Genomic DNA, 21,456 nt, shown 5'->3' on the forward strand with positions numbered 1-21,456 from the left:
CAGCTTTGCTCTTTACAGCTCCATTTAAATGCTATTTGCTCTGATCTAATACCAGTTATAGATGATACTAGACCTTTTTTTTACCATTAACTGCATGAGGCAGAAGGGCTGATCCTTTCAACACATAGGTCATTCAGCACAAGGAACGCTTCTTATTTCAGAGCCCAAATATAACATTTTATCATCTCGCGAATCTGAAATTTGCTTGGATAGAGCTCAATCCTGCACCATAGAAGTCTGTGAGTATTTAATGAAAGCTAAACAAGGCCCGCATTGATATGATTTATGGATTCGTTGTTTATTTGCTAAATGCTTCTTTACAAGACTTATATCACCATGTTAATCACCTTAAATATGTCCATCTGCACTCAAATATTAAAAATATACATATGAACTGTAATGAAATACCACCCTGAACCGTGCAGGGCAAGAAAAAAAATCATTCATGTTGCAACTATAGCAACTACTAAAATAGCAAAGCACACTGATTTCTGACATGAACCTGTTCCTAATGGCCAAAAGACACTGTGTGCTGCGAGCTTTATATACCAGCTCCCAAAATATCCGAGTCCTGATAGGATGAGAAAACACTGTCATGTTCTTGCACCAGGCCAATTACAAAGCTGTAGTTCCTGTGCTGGTAAAGATGTTTCCTGTTGATAACACAAAAGGACAACATAGCACTTAGCTGCTAATGTTATCTGGGACCCTTGTGACCTCTCGGAAACTTTAACAATTGTAGAGTTCACAACACGTAGAAGCGTTCTGTCTTGTGCTTTTGTTTTAATAAATAAGCAAGAAAGAAAATAAACGCTCGTTCTGCAGCCATGCGCTCGCTATTGGCCAGGGAGTAATTAGAGGTGGCTGGAACATAGATGAGAGCTCAGCTCTATGAGCAAAGGGTTCCTACCTCCGGCATGGGGCAGCGCTTGACTGATAAGTCCTTTTCTAAACAAATACAGTGAAAAGGTGGAATTTTACACTGTAGTATTTTCTTTTGTCAATTTTAAACATATTTCTTTTCAACTTTATAGACTGTTTTTTTATGTTTGAAGACTAAAAAGCAGATTTCATTTGTTTATAATGTTGGTGTTTCTAAACAGATCTCATTCATATCCTTTCCCCCAAGCTTTTTCTCCAACTTTTACACTGAAGTCTCTTCAAACTCTTCCTGTCTGTGTAGCTTTGTTGCATCTCCTTGGCTAGACCACAGCAGTCACTGGTCTGCAGCACTCCAGGAGATTTGAGGAAGAACTTCCTGAAAATATAAAACCCTAGCTGAATTTGGGTATATTACCTCTTAACTGTCTATTTCTAAAGTACAGTTGAGATCTCCTACCTGACACCCAACAGGTATTTGCCAGCCCACTCAGAAAGCCCTTATGGCAAAACTCCCTAAATCTTGATACGACAAGAAACCCAGTACCTCTGCTCGCTCCTGGACTTCATGGGAACCTCAAATTCCTCATTCCCTGCTGGTGCAGGAGCACATTTACACTCACTAGAACATGGGTAGGAACCAGCAGCTTCTACAAGCGCTTAAACTAAGGCTTAAAGTGGAAAAACCCAGAGCGAGATTCGCCCTCTCTCTGATTTTGGAGCATAGGCTCGACCCCTGGTTTCCCAACAGTGCAATCCAGAGCCTGCCGGGAAGGAGTCACTCTGCGGAGCCTTCCTTGCCATCCGACAGGTCCATCAATGACTTGTAACCCATTGAAATTCAGAAATAACAGATTTCTCGATTTAGCCCAGTCTGCCTGATTTCCCTAGATCTTCTTCTATCCTTCAGAATCCGTGGTGCAACAACCATGCTGCTCCAGATGGTCTAAGCAAGTCTCAAATCAGGACTAGGACGTTCCTTACGCAGGACACTTTTAAAGCCTTATAACTGGATGTTTGGGCTTTAGTTCTGTGCTAAGAGTGAGTTCTTTCAACGCTGCTTAAAACGCCCCATCCGCTCTTCACCTATACCTGCCTAACTGGAAGAGCGGAGATAAAACTAGTCAGCGTTTTTCCTTGCTCAATTGTTATTCCTGCTGGAAAGAGGCAGAACTTCTTGTGATAGTTTCCTTTGAGCAGTGCTTATTCACAGCAAGTCACAGTGGGAGAGGGTGGGAGGCAGAGTTCATTCATTTTTGTAGCATAACATAGAGCAGATTGTGTTTGGATTTCACTAGATATTTGTTGTTTTACATTTCTTTGCTTTATATTGGAGAAGGGCCTGCAACAAAACTTTGATCCAAGGTACAAATCCACAGCCAAGATTTGAACTAAGCCTACAAAACTTTCTCCAGAACGGGCTGTAGCCCAGCACGCTGACTTTGGGAGCGTCTTGTTCTTCACGTTGCTGATCATTTGATTCAGGCCTGTTTCTGCTTATTTATTTGACCATCAGCCTGCAAATGAACTCAGAGGCTCCAGGTTCTAGTCCGTAAGTTTTTGAGAGTAACCCAGAGTAATTCTACCTACAGCACAACAAAGTTGCATCAGTGCAACGCTGCAACGGCCAGGGCAGTGACGAGACCAGAGTGAGCATGAAGAGATGCTGGCAGCTTCAAGGGGGAAGGAAAAGAGGAAGGAGGGAGAGGGCGTAAGGTTAACCTAGGCATCATTTCTGATATTAAACTCAAAGTTATCCAAATCCTCTGGTTCAACCAGTCTGCCAGTAACCACAAAGCGGCAGAACAGCTGAAGTAGGAAAAGTGGCTTCAATCTTCCCGTGTGATTCCATTGATTTTGCAGGGCTATTGATGATCTCCATTTCAGATGGCTGTTTGCACCAAGTTCCTGGGAACTTAGCCCAGAACACGTCCTAACAAAACAAGAATCCTTCATTTTCAGGAGAACAAACATGGAACTGAGTTTAGCTACAACTCCTATCTTTAAAAATATATTACGTTTTTCTGTTTAGGAACCAGTGCACAAGGAACAGAGCTGGACGCGCTGCTGCCCGGAGCAACGGTCACATTGTGAAGAGCCCACAGCCAGAGCTGGCCACGATCCGCACACAGACCCCGTGCTGCCAAAGCCAGCGATCAAAGTCAACAGCCCAGTTCACCAGCCCCGGGAAGGGAGGAAACACAGAAGGACCCAAAGTCTTTAACTAATACGCTAATAACAGAGTGAAATAACTACAAAAAGGAAGCTCCTGCATCTGACTACAGTGAGAGATGTGACTAACTGCGCTTTCATAAACGCTGAGTCAAGACAATGTGCCCTAACTACAAGAGAAACAAGTTTTATCTGTGCGTAGGGAGGGCATGACTTGTATGACACTCCGGATTGCACAAATTCAGTGGAAAGAAAGGTTTACGATCGTTCATGATTTCAGTACAACTTCTCCTGTAGGATAAATGACATTCTTGTATAATTAATTACCATAGCAATTAAGATTATTCATATTGTCCCTTAACTTTGCTCTCTGACACTATTTTCTGCAAGGCCATCAAGCCTCGTGGTGCCAGGGCTGCTGAAATTACAAAAAGCAGTGGGTGTCAACCACAGAGGGGGGGCGGGGGGACGACGACGGGGGAAGCACTGAACGAATTGCAACATACTGCATTTGGCACAAGATTGAGGTGCCAAGGTTTAGCCCATTTCTTGCCACAGAATATAAGTCAGAAATAAACAGGTGCAACCTCCTAAGTGGCGACAAACCCACTATGGATAAAGTCTTATTGTTTCTCTCTATATGTGAGAATGTTTTATAGACAAAACCAGCTCAGATTAAAGTCGAGAAGCAAATATAAACAGTCCAAACAGCATACAGGCATAAAAGGATGGCAATAAGGAAGGAAGAGTAGAAACACGTAAAAGAAAACAACCAAAGACCCACTCCAGCTGAAGTCAGAGGTAGGATGGAGCTTTTCTAATGCACCCGTTCTATTTGATTGAGAGGAGGTTCTGGCTTCTTTTATCAAGACAAAGCCAGTTTTCTCTAGAGGTAATGAAATGGAAAAAAGAAAAAAAGGAAAAAAGGGATACTCTCTCCACTATGTTGTATCAAACAGGAGCTTCCAGACCCCCAGCTGGGTCTTAATTTGCGACCCAGCAATGTCCACCACCACCAGCATACAACTCCGAGTAGCTGCTTCTGTGGCACTGCAGAGCGGCTCCTCCATCGCCTTTGCGCTGATGCCCTCTGCTCTGTTTTGCAGTATTGCCATTGTCAGGAACGCCAGAGTAACAGAAAGAAATAAGAATGTTAAAAGAAAACTGTCAAATTAAATTGAGGAGGAAGTTGGTGAACTTCAAAAATCATACTGCATAAGACTGAAAAAAAATTGGGTTTTTTTATGAACTCAGAGGTACTAAAATAGCTGTACCTTCCAAATCAAAATGCACACTTTGTACATTCTATTTGAGCGTACAACTTTCTGATAATTAAAGGGAAGTATGTGGCATGCTCAGAATGCCATCTACTGGCAGAGCTGCCAGTGGAGGAGGGAAAAAAAAAAAAAAAAGGCCTAGTAGTTGCAACCTTTCATTCTAAGAAAGCCAAGATATCAGTTACACACACACACCACGACAGGAAGCGAAATACCTATTTACTCCACTCTGACGCACCTTGAGGAACAGCTATCTAATCAGTTAGCAATGAAATAATGCGTAGACGAGGTTAGTTTTGCATTCCTGGGGAGGAGGAGAGGGGGGAATGCTTCCTGCTGTTGAAATAATCAGAGCCAGCAGTCTGTCTTAAGGATAGAGCAGGGTGAACACAACTCAGCTTGCTGAGAAAAACTAGGCTGCTTCCTAGCTTATTACAAAAAGACAACTGCGATGAATATTAAACATTGCTGACTTAGTATTAGGAACAGACATGTTTTCAGAGCCACCTGAGTTTAGTCTTAATGTTCCAAATTCCAGGTAACAGAGCTATGAAACCATGCTGATTTGAAAACACAAATGAGACATTTTACTGCTTATCTGAATTATGCAAATTGTCTTTTAAAAGTACTTTATATCAGGTGCTTATCTGTAGCACAGTGGAAGACCATCAAATTTACATTTTTCCACATTAGGCAGGGAACAGAGGCCACCAGGTAAGAAAGATTTAGCAGTTGCTGTAAGAACAAAACCTACATAAAAAAAAGTTACTCCTTACAAGAGCTAGTGGTAGAGTAACATCTTACTGCCTTTATGCCTGTGTGAGAGTACAGAGGGACCCTACATTTCAACAATGAATGGCTGAAGAGGTGGTCTGGGTTTTTTTGCTTTCTGAAATAGAGGGTGCTAATGAGCACTAATTTTATGGTACATGCGCAAATTTTGCAGAGAACACAAAAGCAAAAATTTTGTCAGAAGTTGGTAAACAAATGGGGGAATATAAGTACTTTCAGCTTTTATGAGTTCAGTTCCACTTATCCAGGGCTCGTATCAGAACAGCTGAGGGTACTCTTAGAGGCTACAACTTGCTGTAGATCATACTGAAGAAAGAGCGACTGAGGTGCAACTGCTTCAAAAAGGACTTTTTGCCCTTTATTACTTCCTCGACAAGCATGGCTGATGCCCCATCATCAAAACAGAATCAAATTGTGTCAAAATATGAAGCTGTTGAGAGTCAGTTTTTACAGGCAAATAATTAAAGCAAACACTTTGAAGAATAGACTCATCAGAAAGCCATTTGTCAACCAGTTACAGTTTTAATATAAAAATGTTTAGTCCAGTCATAAGCTTAATTGTTCAAATGAGAATGAGTAGTGGAACCAAAATCTTGAACAAGATGATTTAATTTGTTTCAACATCAAGCTTGTTGGGTGACAAATACAGTAACCTTACTCCAGAATATACATGTCCACACCTACCGTTGGCCAACTAGCTGTCTGGTTATTGCCTAGATACCTTCCGATATCAGTCCTTTCCGAGGCAGATCTTCCTGTATCATTACAGCAGCTGCATCTCAGGGGAATTTTGTTGATTTTTTTTTGCTTATAGTATATACTGTATACACAGATATATCTAGATATCTCGTCTATAAGGATTTAGTGGGGACAAGGACTGAAATACCTTCTCAGTCTTGTGGGAAAGTCAAGGACTGTCAACAGAACGGCGTGGAGAACCTTGCACAGAGTGTATTATGTCATGTTTGCGGACATATATTTAGGCTTTAAGGGTTTAAATTTAGCCTGTCAGGAGTACTAAATTCAAACCAAAACATTCTAAAAATTGTTTAAAGAAAATACTGATAACTGTCAAAATTTTTCTGAAAAATCAAAATAACTATGTACACCCATGCCAATCTTAGCTTCTCAGAAAAAAATGAAATGGCATGTAAAAAAAAATAATACCTTTAAGTATAACATTCCGAACTGTTATCCATTCTGCCAGGAAGTTATAGTAATAGTTGTTTACAAACAGAAAAGACTGAGAAAGAAAGCATCTCCCCCTTAGGGCAAAGAAAGTTAAACAATTCTAGCAAACTATAGCAAAAAAGGGAAATATTTGCCCTAAATTAACACAAAGGCAAGCTGGAAGAAAGATGGCAACTGTATTTTTATCAGCCTCTTCATAAACAACAATCAATTTTCAGGAAGAGGTTGAAGTATGTTACTATTATCTGGAAAAATAATAATAAACGCCCCTAATCTTCTTACCAAATTTAATCATCTCCAGAATGGTTTTGGTCTTTTTTTTTAATAATTAATCTAAGGTCTTATGCCTACATATTACTGTTTTGAACTTGTTTTACAAATAGAAATTAAAAAAAAAAGCAAATATTAGTCAATTGGCATAGGGTTTTCATGCCCTAGGGTTATCACAGGGTTGAAACTCTTCAGTCTGCATTTCAACTAACTTGAAGTAGCAATCATCATGCTTCCACCGAGATGTTCCCATAGACATTTACTTCTCTGATCTCTTGTTCTCAGTTAACTAGTCTTTAACGCACCCATGTTTGTGTTTCCAAACCTCTCACTTGAAGTTGTTCTGTCAGATTAATTGGTTTGAAACCATGCAAAAAGAACAAATAATATTTTTGGACTTCAGATAGTATTAACTCCGTAATTTTTTCATAAGTTAACAGAGCTTTGAATGAGTTAAGGCACCCATATGCCCAGAAAAAAAATAAATACCTCGGGCTAAATACAAGTGTTCAGCAGTCATTTAATTGCACAATCGTCTCCCTAATTTGTAGCATAATGCTGCCAATGTCTTCAGAGATCCGAAAATATGAGAAACTCTGTGAATGTAACGGACAAGGCTTTGACAAGACATTCTCAAGGTTCAGTCTGTATTCCTGGCTCCGCAAGGTAACTGCTACTCCTAATGTAATTAGCGTTTAGCAGCAAGATCAGCATGTTCTAAGAATGAAATAAATATTCAACACAATCAATACTAATGGTTCAAATGCTCAAACACATTATTGAAAACAGTAAATTTCCAATCTTTCTCCTGCCAATCCAAGATTGCAGAAACAAGACCCTTGGCAACAACATTCACAGCTCTCAGTACCACAGAAGCTTCTGCAAACAAATTCTAGGTCTGAAGTTCTGTCGTCTGTGGTGCTTGCGAGGTGTTTTACTGTGTTCGAAGCTGGTAGTCTGTAAAGGGGGAAAAAAAATCCAAAACCCCAGTTTTAGTAAGTTGCCTCACTGAAGGTAGTAAAGCCGATCAGTGTATCGGGATGAAGCAATATAAAATAAACCCAAATCTCTGTGTGGAACTGCCATGAAAATGGGCTCTAAAGTGATTAAGGTAATTGCAGGCAGTCATGCTTCCAAGCCAGGAAAAAAGTTAATTAGCAAAACCAACAAAAAGCAAAACCCAAAAAACCCCTCTGCTTTTACTTGCAAATGATCTAGTATCTTTTAGTAGACAGTGTCTTAGATATCTTAAAGCTGGCAGAATGATATGCATATGCAATTTCTTTTTATATTCCAAAAATCTCACCCAATCCCAGCTTAATTACAAAATACTTGAACAGCATTACTGAGCTATCCCATTGTGCCCTTCATTAAGACACCAACAAAAGATGACTGGAAAAAGCAGTATACCTTAATCTAACATGTATCTAAACAGTATAGTTTAATACTGAAGGACATGAGCAAGCTGGTTTTGTGTTTCAATTTGTAGGTGTATGCTGGAGAAACAAAACATGCAAGTTGGAGAGTAGCCTACAGACTATTGCCTTCCATTTACCTCCATTCTGGGTAATGTAACGAACCCACGGGAGAGCCTGATAGCCACTCTTCTCAATTATCTTTAAGTAGCGAACCTGGAAAAAAAGATTACTAAGAAATAAAAGTTTCCCATGTCAGCCAAACAGCGTTCAGCAAAAAAGAAGAAGAAATTTTTTTTGGTCAAAAATGTGTTTTATGGATAACACAGAACAGGAATCATCAAGAAGATGAGAAAAACCTATGTGTTAAGAGCCTAGCATGTTAACTTGCCAGTATTTCAGCTACTAACCTGGATTCCTGAAGTGGTGAAATATGGAATCTCAAACTTTACACTAATGGGAGGTTTTCCTTCCTTATCTTCAGCTTCAACACTTGGAAGTCCAAAGTGAGCTCTCATCAGGTATTCTTTTCCACCCTACCCAAAAGGGACAGATTTTTATTTTTTGTTTCAAGAAAAAAAAAAAACAAACTTGCAACAATACAAGTGGCTGTCTTAAGGTCAAATTGCTGAACTCCATTAGAGCTGTTCTCTAGGGCTTAAAAGCAAGCACTTGTTTTTATTTTGAAAAGACTTTTTTTTTTTTTAAGATGCAGATCAAACTCGGACCAGCCTGAGGCATAATTAATCTTCTTCCAGCCTCATACTCAAAAAGACAAGGGTGCTGCTGACCTTTCTGATTAAACGGTGACAGGCAGCTGTACTGCCACACCATTAGCATTTGAAAGAGCTCATGCTCATGGAACCACCCAAGAAGCAGAGTCTGACAAACTAAACCAGCTGCTGCTAAATCTAGGCCAAGGCATTACACCATCCACAGCCAGCACTCACAAATCTGCTCTCTAACCTAGTTCTGAAAAATTATCCCAGTTAAACAAATATAAACAGTCTCTTAAACATCAATTAGCAAGTTTCAATCCTTCATCCACGGGAGAAGAGGAGGCTAGTACTTCTTGTCTGATACTATTAGAATTTGCTTTAGGCAGAGTCTGAACAGTCATAAAACAGTAACTTCAAGTTACTATAAGCGATAAGACTAAAAATAATACTTACTGGAAAAGATTTAATGGACCAGACAATTTCACTGTTCTCTGGAACCCATTTGACACTTCCAACAGTGGTTTTAAACTTTGGCGAGTCCGCATCATTTGGAACTGGAATGTGAATCTCCACATTGTTGGCGGTTGATCTACGCTTAAATTGACTTTTTGCCTAAAGAAGAAAAAAAAAAAAAGAATCAGAAAAGCAGGCCTCTAAATATTTCCATTATGCTAGTGAGTTCAGAGAGCTGTGAGACATACAATTCCCCTCCACCCCAATCTACAGACTAAGAAACAGAATTGTAACACAGAGGTCGTAACTTACAAGTGAAGTTTTCAAAGAGATGCACGTCACACAGAAACACTAAATACTTGCACAAAAAAGCACACGCTGCTGGGCAAGCTTTGAAAACAAATGAAGGAGGAGGCTAAAATTAGCCATAATTATTTTAGAACTTCTGACCTTGATCATGTACTCGATGCGGCTGTGGGAATGTTTTTCAATCACAGACTCAATCCAGATCAGTGGTTTTACCTAAGGGGGAAAAACACTTAACAGCTGTAGGTTTTACTTTGACACGGTCATGAAAATGTTGCTTCCTCGTAAAGCTATACTCAGCACGTGAGCCCTACAGAAAACAGAAAGTCTGTGGTATTCAAAATGACAAACAAGTTGTTGGGTTTATTTTACCAAAAAAACAATTATACAAATGAGTAAGCACTGATACACCAATGTCCAAGTGTTGCAAGAATTACGGGCTTAAAAGGTATGTCTATGTATGTTATCCCTAATAACAAACACTTGCATTCCAAAATATTTCATAATTTAACACACTAAGGACTAAACTATGAGAAGCCCTAAATATAATTCAAACTACTGCCCTTAAAATAAAAAATTAACACTAAATTTTTCATTTCTTGTCTCCTGTCATAGTTGCATATTATAGACCTTCTCTATACTGAATTTTTCCTTTTCTGAAAGGAAAGCTTATCCTTACTACTGTGGCTAGCGTACTCTACTAAAACTGAATGACATAAATACTGTTGTTGTCAAGCACAATGAATTGCTATACTGACATTTCATCACATAGTTAGCTTAAAAAAAAAAAGTCATCACAGGAATGGTATTTCAGAAGCAGTTTCAATAGTAGTCAGAAAGACAGAGACTTATTGCCAAGTTATTTCTAAACTCATTCTTACTTCCTCCAAAAAGACAGCACAAAGATTTGCTAATAACGGTTGACTTGAAAATGCCTATGCTCCCCATCCCTTAAGAAAAAAAAAAAAAAATCTAATTAAGAGAAAGCCATTAGCAATTTTGCCTACAATCTAAAACAATCTCCTATAATTAAATCCTATAGTCTACATCCATACATCCAGACTTACATGGGTATTAAGACGATATGACATGAGTTCAAACTCTCCATCAGGCGGAATGAAAGAAATCGTCCTGTCGTTTTCAAAGCGAGAGAGACGAACGCACTGGTGAAACTTTACATCTTCCAGTTCTACTGATTTACTTTTGCCACCTAGCAGAAAACACACATTTAAGATGCTACACCAATTATGTCCAAAGTCTCATCACAGCCAGTTACACACAAAGCAGTTGTCTGGTGACATTCCTCCCTTTTAGCCAATATTTTCTTTAGCTTTGCTATAGGTTTTTAGCACTACAGAAGTCCCAATGAAAAAAGAGATGAGGAAGCCTAGATGGTTACCATGCATTACCATGGCATTCCATCTTTGCTTGGTATTGTCAGACAAGACCTAATGTGCTTTTCTACACTGATAAAGGGATTATTTCTGTCATCTCAGAACAAATCCTTTCAGCTGAACCTCAAGCATCCCAAAACCTAAGACTTCAGATAACATCTTTCACGATTACCGAGATATCACTGAAATACTCACGGCCTGTATTATCAAAGAGAACTTTGTCATTTAAACCAAGGCGCAGCTCTGGCATTCCCGAGAGAAAGACTCGCATTTTAATGGATCCAACTATCTCACTCCGTAATACGTTTCCATTGGCACTGACCTGAACAAAAACAAAAAGAAAGATAAAACTGCTCTGATGTGCTATGTTGTGACATCAAACAACACTCCCACCCCATCCCCATGTCCCAAGTTTTCTCATACGTCCTTCTCCTCAGAAATTAATCCAGTAGAGTACAATTAGGTCAGGGAGGTCATGGGCACAGATGGAGGAGGAAAAGACATCTCAGAAATCAGCAATACATCCAAGTAAAGCATTATTTGTCTAGTGGATGTCCTTACGGGTACTCAGTCTTAATGACTGACACTGTTTTGAGCACCACAGTACACCAGTCACAGTTAGTCTGACTTGCTATTGTACCCTTGCAGGTTTTCAGACAATAAGCCCTTTTCAACGCTTCCTATTATAATTCTCATTAAAAGTTAAAGGTACCCACCAAAAGGTTAACAGACTCTATAACATCCAGGAACACTTCATTTTTCCTGTATTTTATCCCTTCTGATCTCCATGAAACAGCATTTGTAACAGTGGCAGGCGGACGTGGAGCTCCAGTTTCAAGTTTGTGACCTTCCTGAGTGATGTACCTTTACAGCCACAGAATTGGCATGAAAAAAATGAAAATTATACTTTGCAACTTTTGAAGCACCTTTAATGTCAGATTCACATCAGCAACAAAGAGAAGTTTGATACTACTAAGCTACACTTTATCAAGCATTATTTTTTTTGATAACTAGACCAAGCCAAAATATTTGTTTGCATATGAAAGAATGCTCAAAACTTTCCAAGGAGTTTGTCATTCTAAGTGATGGAGAATGATACTTACTCTTGTAAAATTTTACTATCAGTGGTTTGTGGATAACCAAAATCCATAAGCTCATCTAACAACTCATAAATAATAACAAAATTATCCCTAATGCTCTCTTCTTCCAACTCCTTGAAATATTCAGAAAAAACCTGAAACAAAACGACAGGAGGGAGGGGAAGAAGGAGGACATTAACTGAGGAAGTACAGCACATTCAGAATGTATTCTTGCATCTAAAATAATAATTTTTAAAAAGCCCCAAACCAAACCCCATAATTCACAAACAGCATTCTGTTCAGAAGATTAGCCTCAGGAAACCCACCTCAATTAAAAGAGAGCTAGAGAATCCTAGATGCAACTCTTAATTATTATGAAAAATATTTGTTCTGGAGAAAATATTTTTCATGCCAGGTACAGATGAACCAAACATAGAATCTATATGATATGCCACTACTCATGCATCAAGTTCACAATCCTCCTCTGTGTTCTCGGGTCTTGAGCAACTACTTACAGCATTGTGTCACATCCTTTGCCTACACAGCTACAAAATATCAATTCCATTATTAGTGGTTAGGAAGATAGTTCTATAAAATAATCAAATATGAAGTAAAAATGCTATTACCATAGAGTTCTTTAAAAACACGAAAGCTCTATGCACTTCTATTTAGACTGAACAGAAAAGAAGATGGAAGTTACTTCTGAAATGTCATACTCACCTGAACTACTTTATATAAAAATGAAAATACCAGTGATACACAAGCATTTTTCTTAGAAGTTGCAACAACTGATAAAGGATGTTCAGGAACGTGCATTCAGAGTCACCATTCAAAAAAGTGTTTACTAAGTGCATTTTTAAAAGCCTTTAGGCAATTGGAGTTGGCCAAAAAACCCTAAGAGTTAACTAACAGTACTCCTGGCCCAATGAGATACGAAGATAAACATTCAGGAAATAATTTATTAGAGTAAAACTAATATTAACAGTTTTCTGCACCCTGTGCTGGTGGTGCACATGACACTACGTAAAGCGTAAACCAACTTTATTTAATAGAGCCTCCTTATGTCACTGCGCTCATTTTCTAGGTTTGCACTTAGATACAAACAACGAAAACAACATAGTGGCACTTGGCGTATTAGCATATGCGAGCTATTTGCAGTACAAAGGATACGATATAAGTTGTTATGTTTGATCCACATAAAACGAACTCCTCCATGTGCTAGGATAGGAGAAAGTGTCCCCTCTTCTTCCTTTTCCATGAGGATTGGCATAAAATGCTCCACCTCGGACATGTCCACATCTCCACGGTAATTCCGACAGATGAGAACCTACAAAGAGAACAACAAAGTCCTTATATTTTTTCTCTTTCATGAGATGATGTTACCATGCAAAATCAACACACAAGATATTTGGAAGACCTCTTTAAGTAACTTTAAAAAAGTCACCAAGCTTCACTCTAGCCTCTGTGCACACTATAAATGCAAATCACAATGCCAAAATACTTTGCTGATTAGAATGCAATTCTTAATCTTTCATTGCAGTGTCATGTATTAATATTTTCCAGAGTTATTCTTCACCTATTGCTGCACATGCCCTAATAACGCTTTTAGGATGGGAAAACATGCAAGTCCTCTGAGACAAACCACCTCCAATTACGGCAGAGATTAATTACCCAGGTGGGATGCCCAAGGGCCCTGCTACCAGCAGCCACCTCCCTCAGCATCCACAACTGCGAGGAGATACAGGCCAGGGCTCCCCGTCACACCTCGGACCCGCGGTGCCAGGTGACACCGTGCTCGCAGCAAGGAGGGGCCGCGAAGGGGAAAGCGGCTCCTGCAGATCCCAAGGAGGCCGGGGGAGCCCCACCAACCCGGGGCCCCTCACAGACCGCGGCGTGCCCGACCCCCTCAGCAGCCCGGGGCGAGGGAGGCCCCCCCCCCCCCGCTTCGGCCTCACAGAGACCGCCGCGGCCCGGGCCTCACCTTCCCCTTCAGGTCCAGCACGTAGACGGCGCTGGCCGACATCGCCCCACCGCCTCCCGCCCGGGCCGCCGTGTCGCCCGGCCGCAGACACACCAACTTCCGCTTCCCGCACAGCACTTCCGGCAGGAAGTGACGAAACGAGGCCCGGCTGCTGGAGGGGGAGGGATTCGCGCAGGGCTCCGCCGCAGCAGCGGAAGAACACGTTGACTCTCCGAGTGCTAAATAGTCCCGGTGTGGGTTGCCCCGGGGTCGTTTTCCCCGCCGGGAAATGGTCCCGCAGCGCTGAAACAACACCGGGAGCGGGGCCGGACGCTAACGGCGCCGGAACAAGGGGCCGCAGCTCACGGTGTAGGTTTGGGCAGGCTGAGGTGGGAGCCCCAGGGCCCAACCAGCCACATCAGAGGGGCGATATTGGGATTCAAGAGGCACGTTAGGCTTTTAAACACCAAGATACACGTCATCTCTCAAAGGGAGTAAGAATTGTAAAGGCAGGCAAGGCACTTAAAAAAACTCCACACACAAACTGTTTCAGCAGTGCACTGCCCCTGATTTTATAGGCAAGTCAGCACCAAAAGAAGGATAAAAGCAGTATTTTAATAAGTTACATCAAAGTTGCAAGTTACCCAACCTCTTAAACAACCCTAGATAGAAATTATACAAATCCTATAACTTAAAACAGAAGCTTACAAAGCGTGACACTGTCGGACTTTTCAATTCCAAAACCGAGAACTGTTAGTATCAAACAAATAAAGGAACATTTTCCAGCTGGCTCACAGCGATTGATATTGGCCTTAATCCTGCTTTAAGCACTAAAAAAAAAAAAAAAAGCCCTCTGCACCTATATAAATCAGAGCTTATCAGCCAAGAGGAGCTTGTTGAATACTTGGTTTTAAAAAACCAAAACAATGAAATAAGTACAAAGTCATAAACGTTCAGAAGATATATTAAACATTCAGTATGGAGAATACACAGATTTACATGGCAACCCCATTCAATACAAACAAAACACAACTCCTGATCCAAAGCCTTGAAAAGCAGTCCATTCACTTAGTCCAGCTGACTTTAGGAATGTCGTAATGCTCAGTCAGAGTATCCAAGTGCCTGTTGAAGTCCTAGGGGAGAGAAAGAGAAAGAAAACGTTTAATATTTGGTGCTGACACAACCACCGTTGAACCACAGACCCTCTGCCTCCCCACTTCTGTGTTTTGTGAAGGTGGAACAGTTCCTCCAACCCAACAAGCCTGCATGCTGGCCTGGGTAAATCGGGATGATTTAGCTTACCTCCACTCTCTGCTTATGGGTTTTCGATGCTTTCTTCAGGATCCTCTCCATTTGCTGGAGGAAGACACAAGAAAGGCCGGTTACTTCCAGCAATGTAGCCCCTCAGAGGCTGCATCTGAGGGGTCGATTGGGGTTTTTAAATCCCCCCCGAACCCCCAGACGGAGTCTGGCCCAGGTAGGGCAGCCCTACCCGCTTCTCCTGCATCTTCTCGTAGGCCACCTGTGCCGGGGTCCGCTTGTCCAGGCCGCGCTTCTTCTCCTCCTCCTGCTTCTTGCTGCTCACGATCTGCTCCAGGATCTGGGCCTTGTCCTTCGCCTTTTTCTTCTTCCTGCGGGCAGAGGGCGGTCAGCATCCAGCCCCGGCTGCCCTCCCCGGTTTTCTCCCCCCGGCTCCCCGCCGCCGCCTCACCGCTTGCCGGCCCCCAGGGCCGCGCTGCTGCCCTTCAGCCGCAGCGGCCCGCGCTGCACCGCCTCGTAGTCCGCCATGGCGCTTCCGCCGCGGCGGCCGTCGCACTGCGGCGCCCCCTGGCGGCAGCGTGGCGCAGAGCGCGCGCGCGGCGCCGTTGCCGCGGCAACGGTGTGTCCTCTCCCTCTGTGAGGGGAAACCGCTACAAGCCGAAACCGCCCTGAGAGGAGAGTCCACAGATCCGGGCTGCGCCGGAAAAAAAAGCCATCCCCAGCCCTCCCCACACATCTTGTTCCAGGCCGAACAGAACAATTCTGAATAATTTTTTCTTCACCGAAAGGGTCGTCAAGCACTGGAACAGGCTGCCCAGGGAAGTGGTTGAGTCACCATCCCTGGAGGTATTTAAAAGACATAGACATGTGGCGCTTAGGGATGTGGATAGTGGTGGGCTTGGCGGTGTTCGGTTAACAGTTGGACTTGATGATCTTAAAGGTCTTTTCCAACCTAAACGATTCTATAACAATGGTTATTTGATGAGGAGGCCAGCTTTCCTTGCTGAGGGTAATAGATTTTTCACCAGACAGAGGAGCCCATCCAGCCGGATGGTAGGAATGACCCAGAAATTAAGGTTTTGCAGCCTGTCTGTGATCAATAAATAAGGCAGCCTGCCACGTGCTGTAGCTGTGCAGTCAGTTCCTCCTCCTCCCCTTGTTTTTCATGTTTCATACAGCCTGTAGTACCACATTTCTGTTCATATGTATAAATTTTATACCCACACCTATTTTCAGTGTAAAGGCCATATATGTATCAGTATATGTGTATCATGGCGCACTAATAATCATTAACTGTGGTAATGTGTATTAGCAGATAATGCAGAATAAGGGGAGTGAGCATATATTATAGATACTACCTGCAGTACAAACTACCATTAGCATTAGTGAGAAGGACAGGACAAGGAGTTACTACCACTGTTAATAATTTCTAGCATTTGGTGTTAATTCTTAAAGAAAGACATTGTTAACACTTTTCAGATAATTTACCATACCTGAAGGAATGAAAAAGCATGATCCACGAAGCCTACCTGCTGCTTCAAAGACACAAACAAGAAGCTGTCAGTAGTTTGGCTAAATACTGTAACATGAGTCTTTGTTGTGCACACAGGAGACAGGTGAGCGATGCTGGATAAGAGCCTTAAGTGGCCGGACTAAAGATTTGATGAAATGCTTCTATTATGATACTTTGCAGCCTGTGGAATAAGGAAGCTGGTTACTTGATCCTCTGCTATACCTGAACCTCATTGTTGTAGCTTTTAATAACTGAATATCCAGACCTCCTATAAAGGTGCCTTTGAGGAAAGAACGATGGGACAAGAATCAGCATTCAGAGCCAGAAATGGGCAACAAGCAAACTATTTTCACTCCAGAGCAACTGGATGCTTATCAGGTATAAACCAAACCGAATGGCTGTTTGGACAGAATGTTGAATAATGGTGAGGGCTTTATTAAAATAATCTCTTTTAAAAATTATGACATAGGAGTACTAAATTATAGCAAAGAATTTAGTAACATATTTTGATTCTTACATCAAGAAGGGCTATAAAATACTAACTATGTGCTAAAAAGAAAGAGCTTTAATGCTTGGCCACATATATTACAATATAACTTCTTTTAAATTGCTGTACGGGAAGAGTTTGGGCCAATGCATGCTAAAAACTGTCATTACATGTTATATCTTTTCTTATTTCATAGGACTGCACATTCTTTACAAGGAAAGAAATTCTGAGGTGAGTCTTGTATATACATTTTGTGGGTAAAGGGCAGAGTGCCATAAAGACAAGTTACATATAGGGTGAGGTATTTTTAAAATAATTTTTAAATGGATTTACACAAATTTAAAACAATACCTTTGGGCAATCTAAACATTTTTGTTGTCTTTTTATGTACAAACCCTATGTAATCTATACTAAACTGAGCCAGAATTCTAAATTTTGTATTAAAGTACCAGTCTCTCTATCAGTAATAAACATAAGTTATATTTTAATGCATACTTTGCCAGTGACATCCACGTTCCCCTCACCTTCTTTTATGACAAATGCTTCAAAGTATCCTGTTATTCTCTGGGGTACTTTGCCTGGTTTATTAAAACCTTGATTATTGTTGTCAAGTTTTATTCACATTTTTTATGTCTTCATGTAAATAATTATACTGATACTCTAAAGTGCATTTTTCCCAAAGCCTTCACGTGCCTCATTGAGCACTCCATTTAATCTCTGGCCAAAGGCTCTGATAAAGACAGGTTCAGTATTCTATTCATGATGGTCTGAGAATCTTCACTGAAAACCTCAACTTGTGCTTCTCTCATAAAAAATATTTACCCAGGTAGTAACGTACATAATATTGAAGTTGCATTTGCCTTTCCTAACCATTGTGCATAAAGGGAAGCGTTCAGTTTCTGCATCTCTCAAGATGTCATTGCACAGTATCTGCTAATTTTGCTGCAGGGTAGAGCACGAGTGACAATTTTGTATGGAGCATGTCCCTCTTTAGAACCTTGATATCTGTGTATGAATTCTATACAGGATAAAATATGGATGGCTTTAATAATTGAAATCTAAATCTGTCTCCTTTCCACATAGTAAATAGAGGCCAGAACCATAACTGTGTCATAAGACATTTATTATTGATAAGGATCCCTTTTAAAATTCTGTCCTATTGTTTTGTTAATAACAGCTGTGAATGGGATCCTTACTGTAGCACAACAACTGAAGCAAATAGCATGCTGAAAAAGCGGTGAATACATTCAAATTGTTATGCACATTTTCTGTCTCTTGAACCTGAGTTCTATGGAAAACCAGGAAGATACTTGGGGTGGATAATAATATGGTAGAGATGGTCCCAGATCTCTCTCTGCCCGCCCATGGCTTGAGGCATTCAGAGTTTTATTCTGACATTTAAACCGAATCTTTCATGCTCCAGTTAAAGCCCATTATTTTTGGTCACATTGATTGCAGACTTGGAAAACAGATTCCTTTCACCTTGCAACAAATTTTTGTGTGTTTGGAAACTGATTAAGTGGATCTTCAGGTTGAAGGTCTTGTGCCTTGTTATCACAAACATACATAACTACATGCCTGAATACCATTGCTGGCAATGTAGAAGTAAATCTGAAACTTTGTAAAAATCTGTTTTCAGATAAATGCTATCTAGTAGTTTGGCTGCCTGACCTGTGTAAGCATTTTCACCTAATTGTTCTGTAAGCATTAAGGCTTTGTATTTTTCACTCGTTACACTATGTTATTCTTTTTAATACTGTCTTTTCCACCAACAACTACAGGCTATACTAAATGTTACTTAGTGACTGATATCCATCTGGTAAAGGATGCAAAGTGTGAAGAATGATACAGAAAAGGCAATCACATTGTTCTCAGTGGTCTAAATAACTTGTTCCCTAAACAAGCCTTTCTTTCTATTTCAGACTGTTTTACAGATACCGAGATCTAGCCCCACAGCTAGTTCCACTTGACTACACAGATAAACCAGACGTGACACTTCCCTATGAACTCATTGGCAGCATGCCAGAGCTGAAGGTACGGAGCAGGGAACACAACTAGAATCGAGTGACACATTTCAGCTTCATCTACCCCCTTTTTAAAATAATTCATCTAGTACTAATTGCTGGGAGGCTGAAATACAAATTTTGGCTATTGAAGTCAAAAGTATTTCTGGAAGCTTCTTGTGATTTCCTGAAAACACTCTAACATTGCACAAAGGTTAAAGAAAGCTGCAGCTGTGTCTACCTCTGATACAACATTAGGCAAGAACATAATAGCAGAAAGGGGAGTATTTGCCAAAAAAAGGGCTGCAACAAAAATAATCATGCTCCAATTGTGTCTTATCTGCACTTAAATAAATGGTAGTAAAGATGACCTTCCCTTGCTCCTGTGTTCTGTTGCCCAGGACAATCCATTTCGCCAGCGGATAGCAGAGGTTTTCTCAGAGGATGGAGACGGCAATATGACTTTAGATGATTTTTTGGACATGTTTTCAGTGCTGAGTGAAATGGCTCCCAGAGACTTGAAAGCTTATTATGCTTTTAAAATTTATGGTGAGTGAGACATGCATAAAAAGCAAACCTTGGGGAAATCCTGCAGCTTCATGTAGGGATACAAAATATTCATTTTGCCACCATAATGATTTCTAGTTAGGTATATTTTTAATACAGCCTTTCTTTTCATTGCATTTGAATGACTGTTCTCTCTCCTAGAAACTTCTGGTCTTCTTTATCCTTTTGTCCCTACTCTTCTCTTACTTATTTAGGATTAGGATTTACTACAAAATTTACAACCTGAAATGATCTGCAGTTTTCAAGATCTGATAAACATTTAAGAAATACTTCTGTCTGAGGGCCTGCTTGGAAGAGTGCAGCACAAGGGATTTAGCTGCCCATAAATCTGCAGGGTGTTTTTGGCAGGGGAAGGTGGGAGGCAGGGAAGCACACTTCTAGCATTTTTCTCCCAGGACAAATTTAATGAATTTTTTTTTTTTTTTTTTAACAGCACCATTTTAGTTAGTTTCTTTATGATCAGCTAAAGCCAAACAATATATCAAACATTTTTTTTGCAATTTAAACTGTATGTGATTCAGCAAAGATGTTAAAAAAGTAAACCCCCACCAAAACTGAACAGCTCATTCTCTTCCTTTAACTTGTTACTGTTTCTTGCATTTAGTTCAGTAGTACCGATTTGCTAGAATGATTTAATTATGGCTAGACTATGTTTAGTGATTAAACTATTTACAATTGTTACCCTTATGTTAGATAAGCAGAAATGATTCCAGAACTTTTGTTATTGAATTTTCATACAAGCAAATATGGATAACTACAAGACTTCATTTCTGATTTGAGAGTTCTACTTATGGCCTGGGAACCAAACCCTTCCTATTAGATGTTGGCAGTCAACCATGTAAAAAGCTGCCTTTGAATTAATTTTGTTTCCTTTGACAGATTTTAACAATGATGATTACATATGCAAATCAGATCTAGAGAAAACTGTTAACAAATTAACCCGAAATGAACTTACCCCAGAAGAAGTTAGCCTTGTATGTGAAAAGGTGATTTACGAAGCCGATGTGGACAATGATGGCAAGCTTTCTTTGGAAGACTTTCAGCATATGATAATACGAGCTCCAGATTTCCTCAGGTAGTATTTGCTTTTAATTTCTAACATAAAATTGCTTTTAGTTTTTCCATCAGAAGTCTCTGAAGTGTGTTTTATGTCTCCTCAGCTATTACAGATCATCACTCTTCCCCAACAGTTTCTAGTAGAGGTGCCCACCGCAACGACAGATGCTTGAAAAAGTGTGGAGGCTTCTTGTCTTGCTTTTTGAACCTCCAATGTACTTTTCATATGATAAAAAGTCCTCCTAACTTAAAAAGTTAATATTAGCACTTAGGCTCCACTGATAAGTATATGAGATTAGCTCACTCAATGTGTAACAGTCTTAATATGGTTTCTGATGCATGTCTTACACAAAGCAGCACTCAAATCTTGCCTTTATTTAATGTACCTATTCTTTGCAAGTGCTTTGCAAAACAAAGCTGTACAGTCCTAGGATTACTTGTAGTGAATCCATAAGTGATTGTTACTTCCTCTTTTAATAGCACATTTCACATTCGAATCTGAATCTAGTGAAACATGTAGACGGAACTGCTTCTTGAACCTTCAGCTACTGCTTCACCAGAGATTACCATCCATGAGAGCACAAAATGAGAGGACCAAAGAGGACAATTTCTGGTAACTGAACCAGTCAGAGAACTCTGTCTCTTGTTTACCTCTTTAAAACA

At 40.4% G+C, this 21,456-nt stretch overlaps 3 protein-coding genes across 3 annotated transcripts; 1 reads left to right on the forward strand and 2 right to left on the reverse strand.

Annotated features, from left to right (window-relative positions):
* Positions 1-5,622: 5,622 nt before the first annotated feature.
* On the reverse strand, positions 5,623-14,037 carry AP1M1 (adaptor related protein complex 1 subunit mu 1). The gene is made up of 12 exons (XM_054805645.1): positions 13,929-14,037; positions 13,118-13,274; positions 12,668-12,735; positions 11,972-12,102; positions 11,585-11,732; positions 11,064-11,190; positions 10,542-10,684; positions 9,619-9,690; positions 9,169-9,327; positions 8,407-8,532; positions 8,137-8,212; positions 5,623-7,538 (listed from the first exon to the last, which is right to left on the reverse strand). The coding sequence occupies exons 1-12, from the start codon at positions 13,968-13,970 to the stop codon at positions 7,516-7,518; spliced, it is 1,272 nt and encodes a 423-aa protein (XP_054661620.1). The 5' UTR covers positions 13,971-14,037; the 3' UTR covers positions 5,623-7,515.
* A 417-nt stretch (positions 14,038-14,454) lies between these two features.
* FAM32A (family with sequence similarity 32 member A) lies at positions 14,455-15,764 on the reverse strand. The gene is made up of 4 exons (XM_054805873.1): positions 15,619-15,764; positions 15,400-15,538; positions 15,210-15,263; positions 14,455-15,040 (listed from the first exon to the last, which is right to left on the reverse strand). Exons 1-4 carry the CDS (start codon positions 15,693-15,695, stop codon positions 14,972-14,974), a joined length of 339 nt encoding a protein of 112 aa, XP_054661848.1. The 5' UTR covers positions 15,696-15,764; the 3' UTR covers positions 14,455-14,971.
* CIB3 (calcium and integrin binding family member 3) lies at positions 15,694-21,378 on the forward strand. Its single transcript, XM_054805952.1, has 6 exons — positions 15,694-15,786; positions 17,364-17,398; positions 19,090-19,201; positions 19,572-19,719; positions 20,617-20,812; positions 21,274-21,378. The coding sequence occupies exons 1-6, from the start codon at positions 15,694-15,696 to the stop codon at positions 21,293-21,295; spliced, it is 606 nt and encodes a 201-aa protein (XP_054661927.1). The 3' UTR covers positions 21,296-21,378.
* The last annotated feature ends 78 nt before the right edge of the window (positions 21,379-21,456 follow it).

The sequence above is a fragment of the Grus americana genome, chromosome 28 (assembly GCF_028858705.1).
Source record: "Grus americana isolate bGruAme1 chromosome 28, bGruAme1.mat, whole genome shotgun sequence".
Lineage (NCBI taxonomy): Eukaryota > Metazoa > Chordata > Aves > Gruiformes > Gruidae > Grus > Grus americana.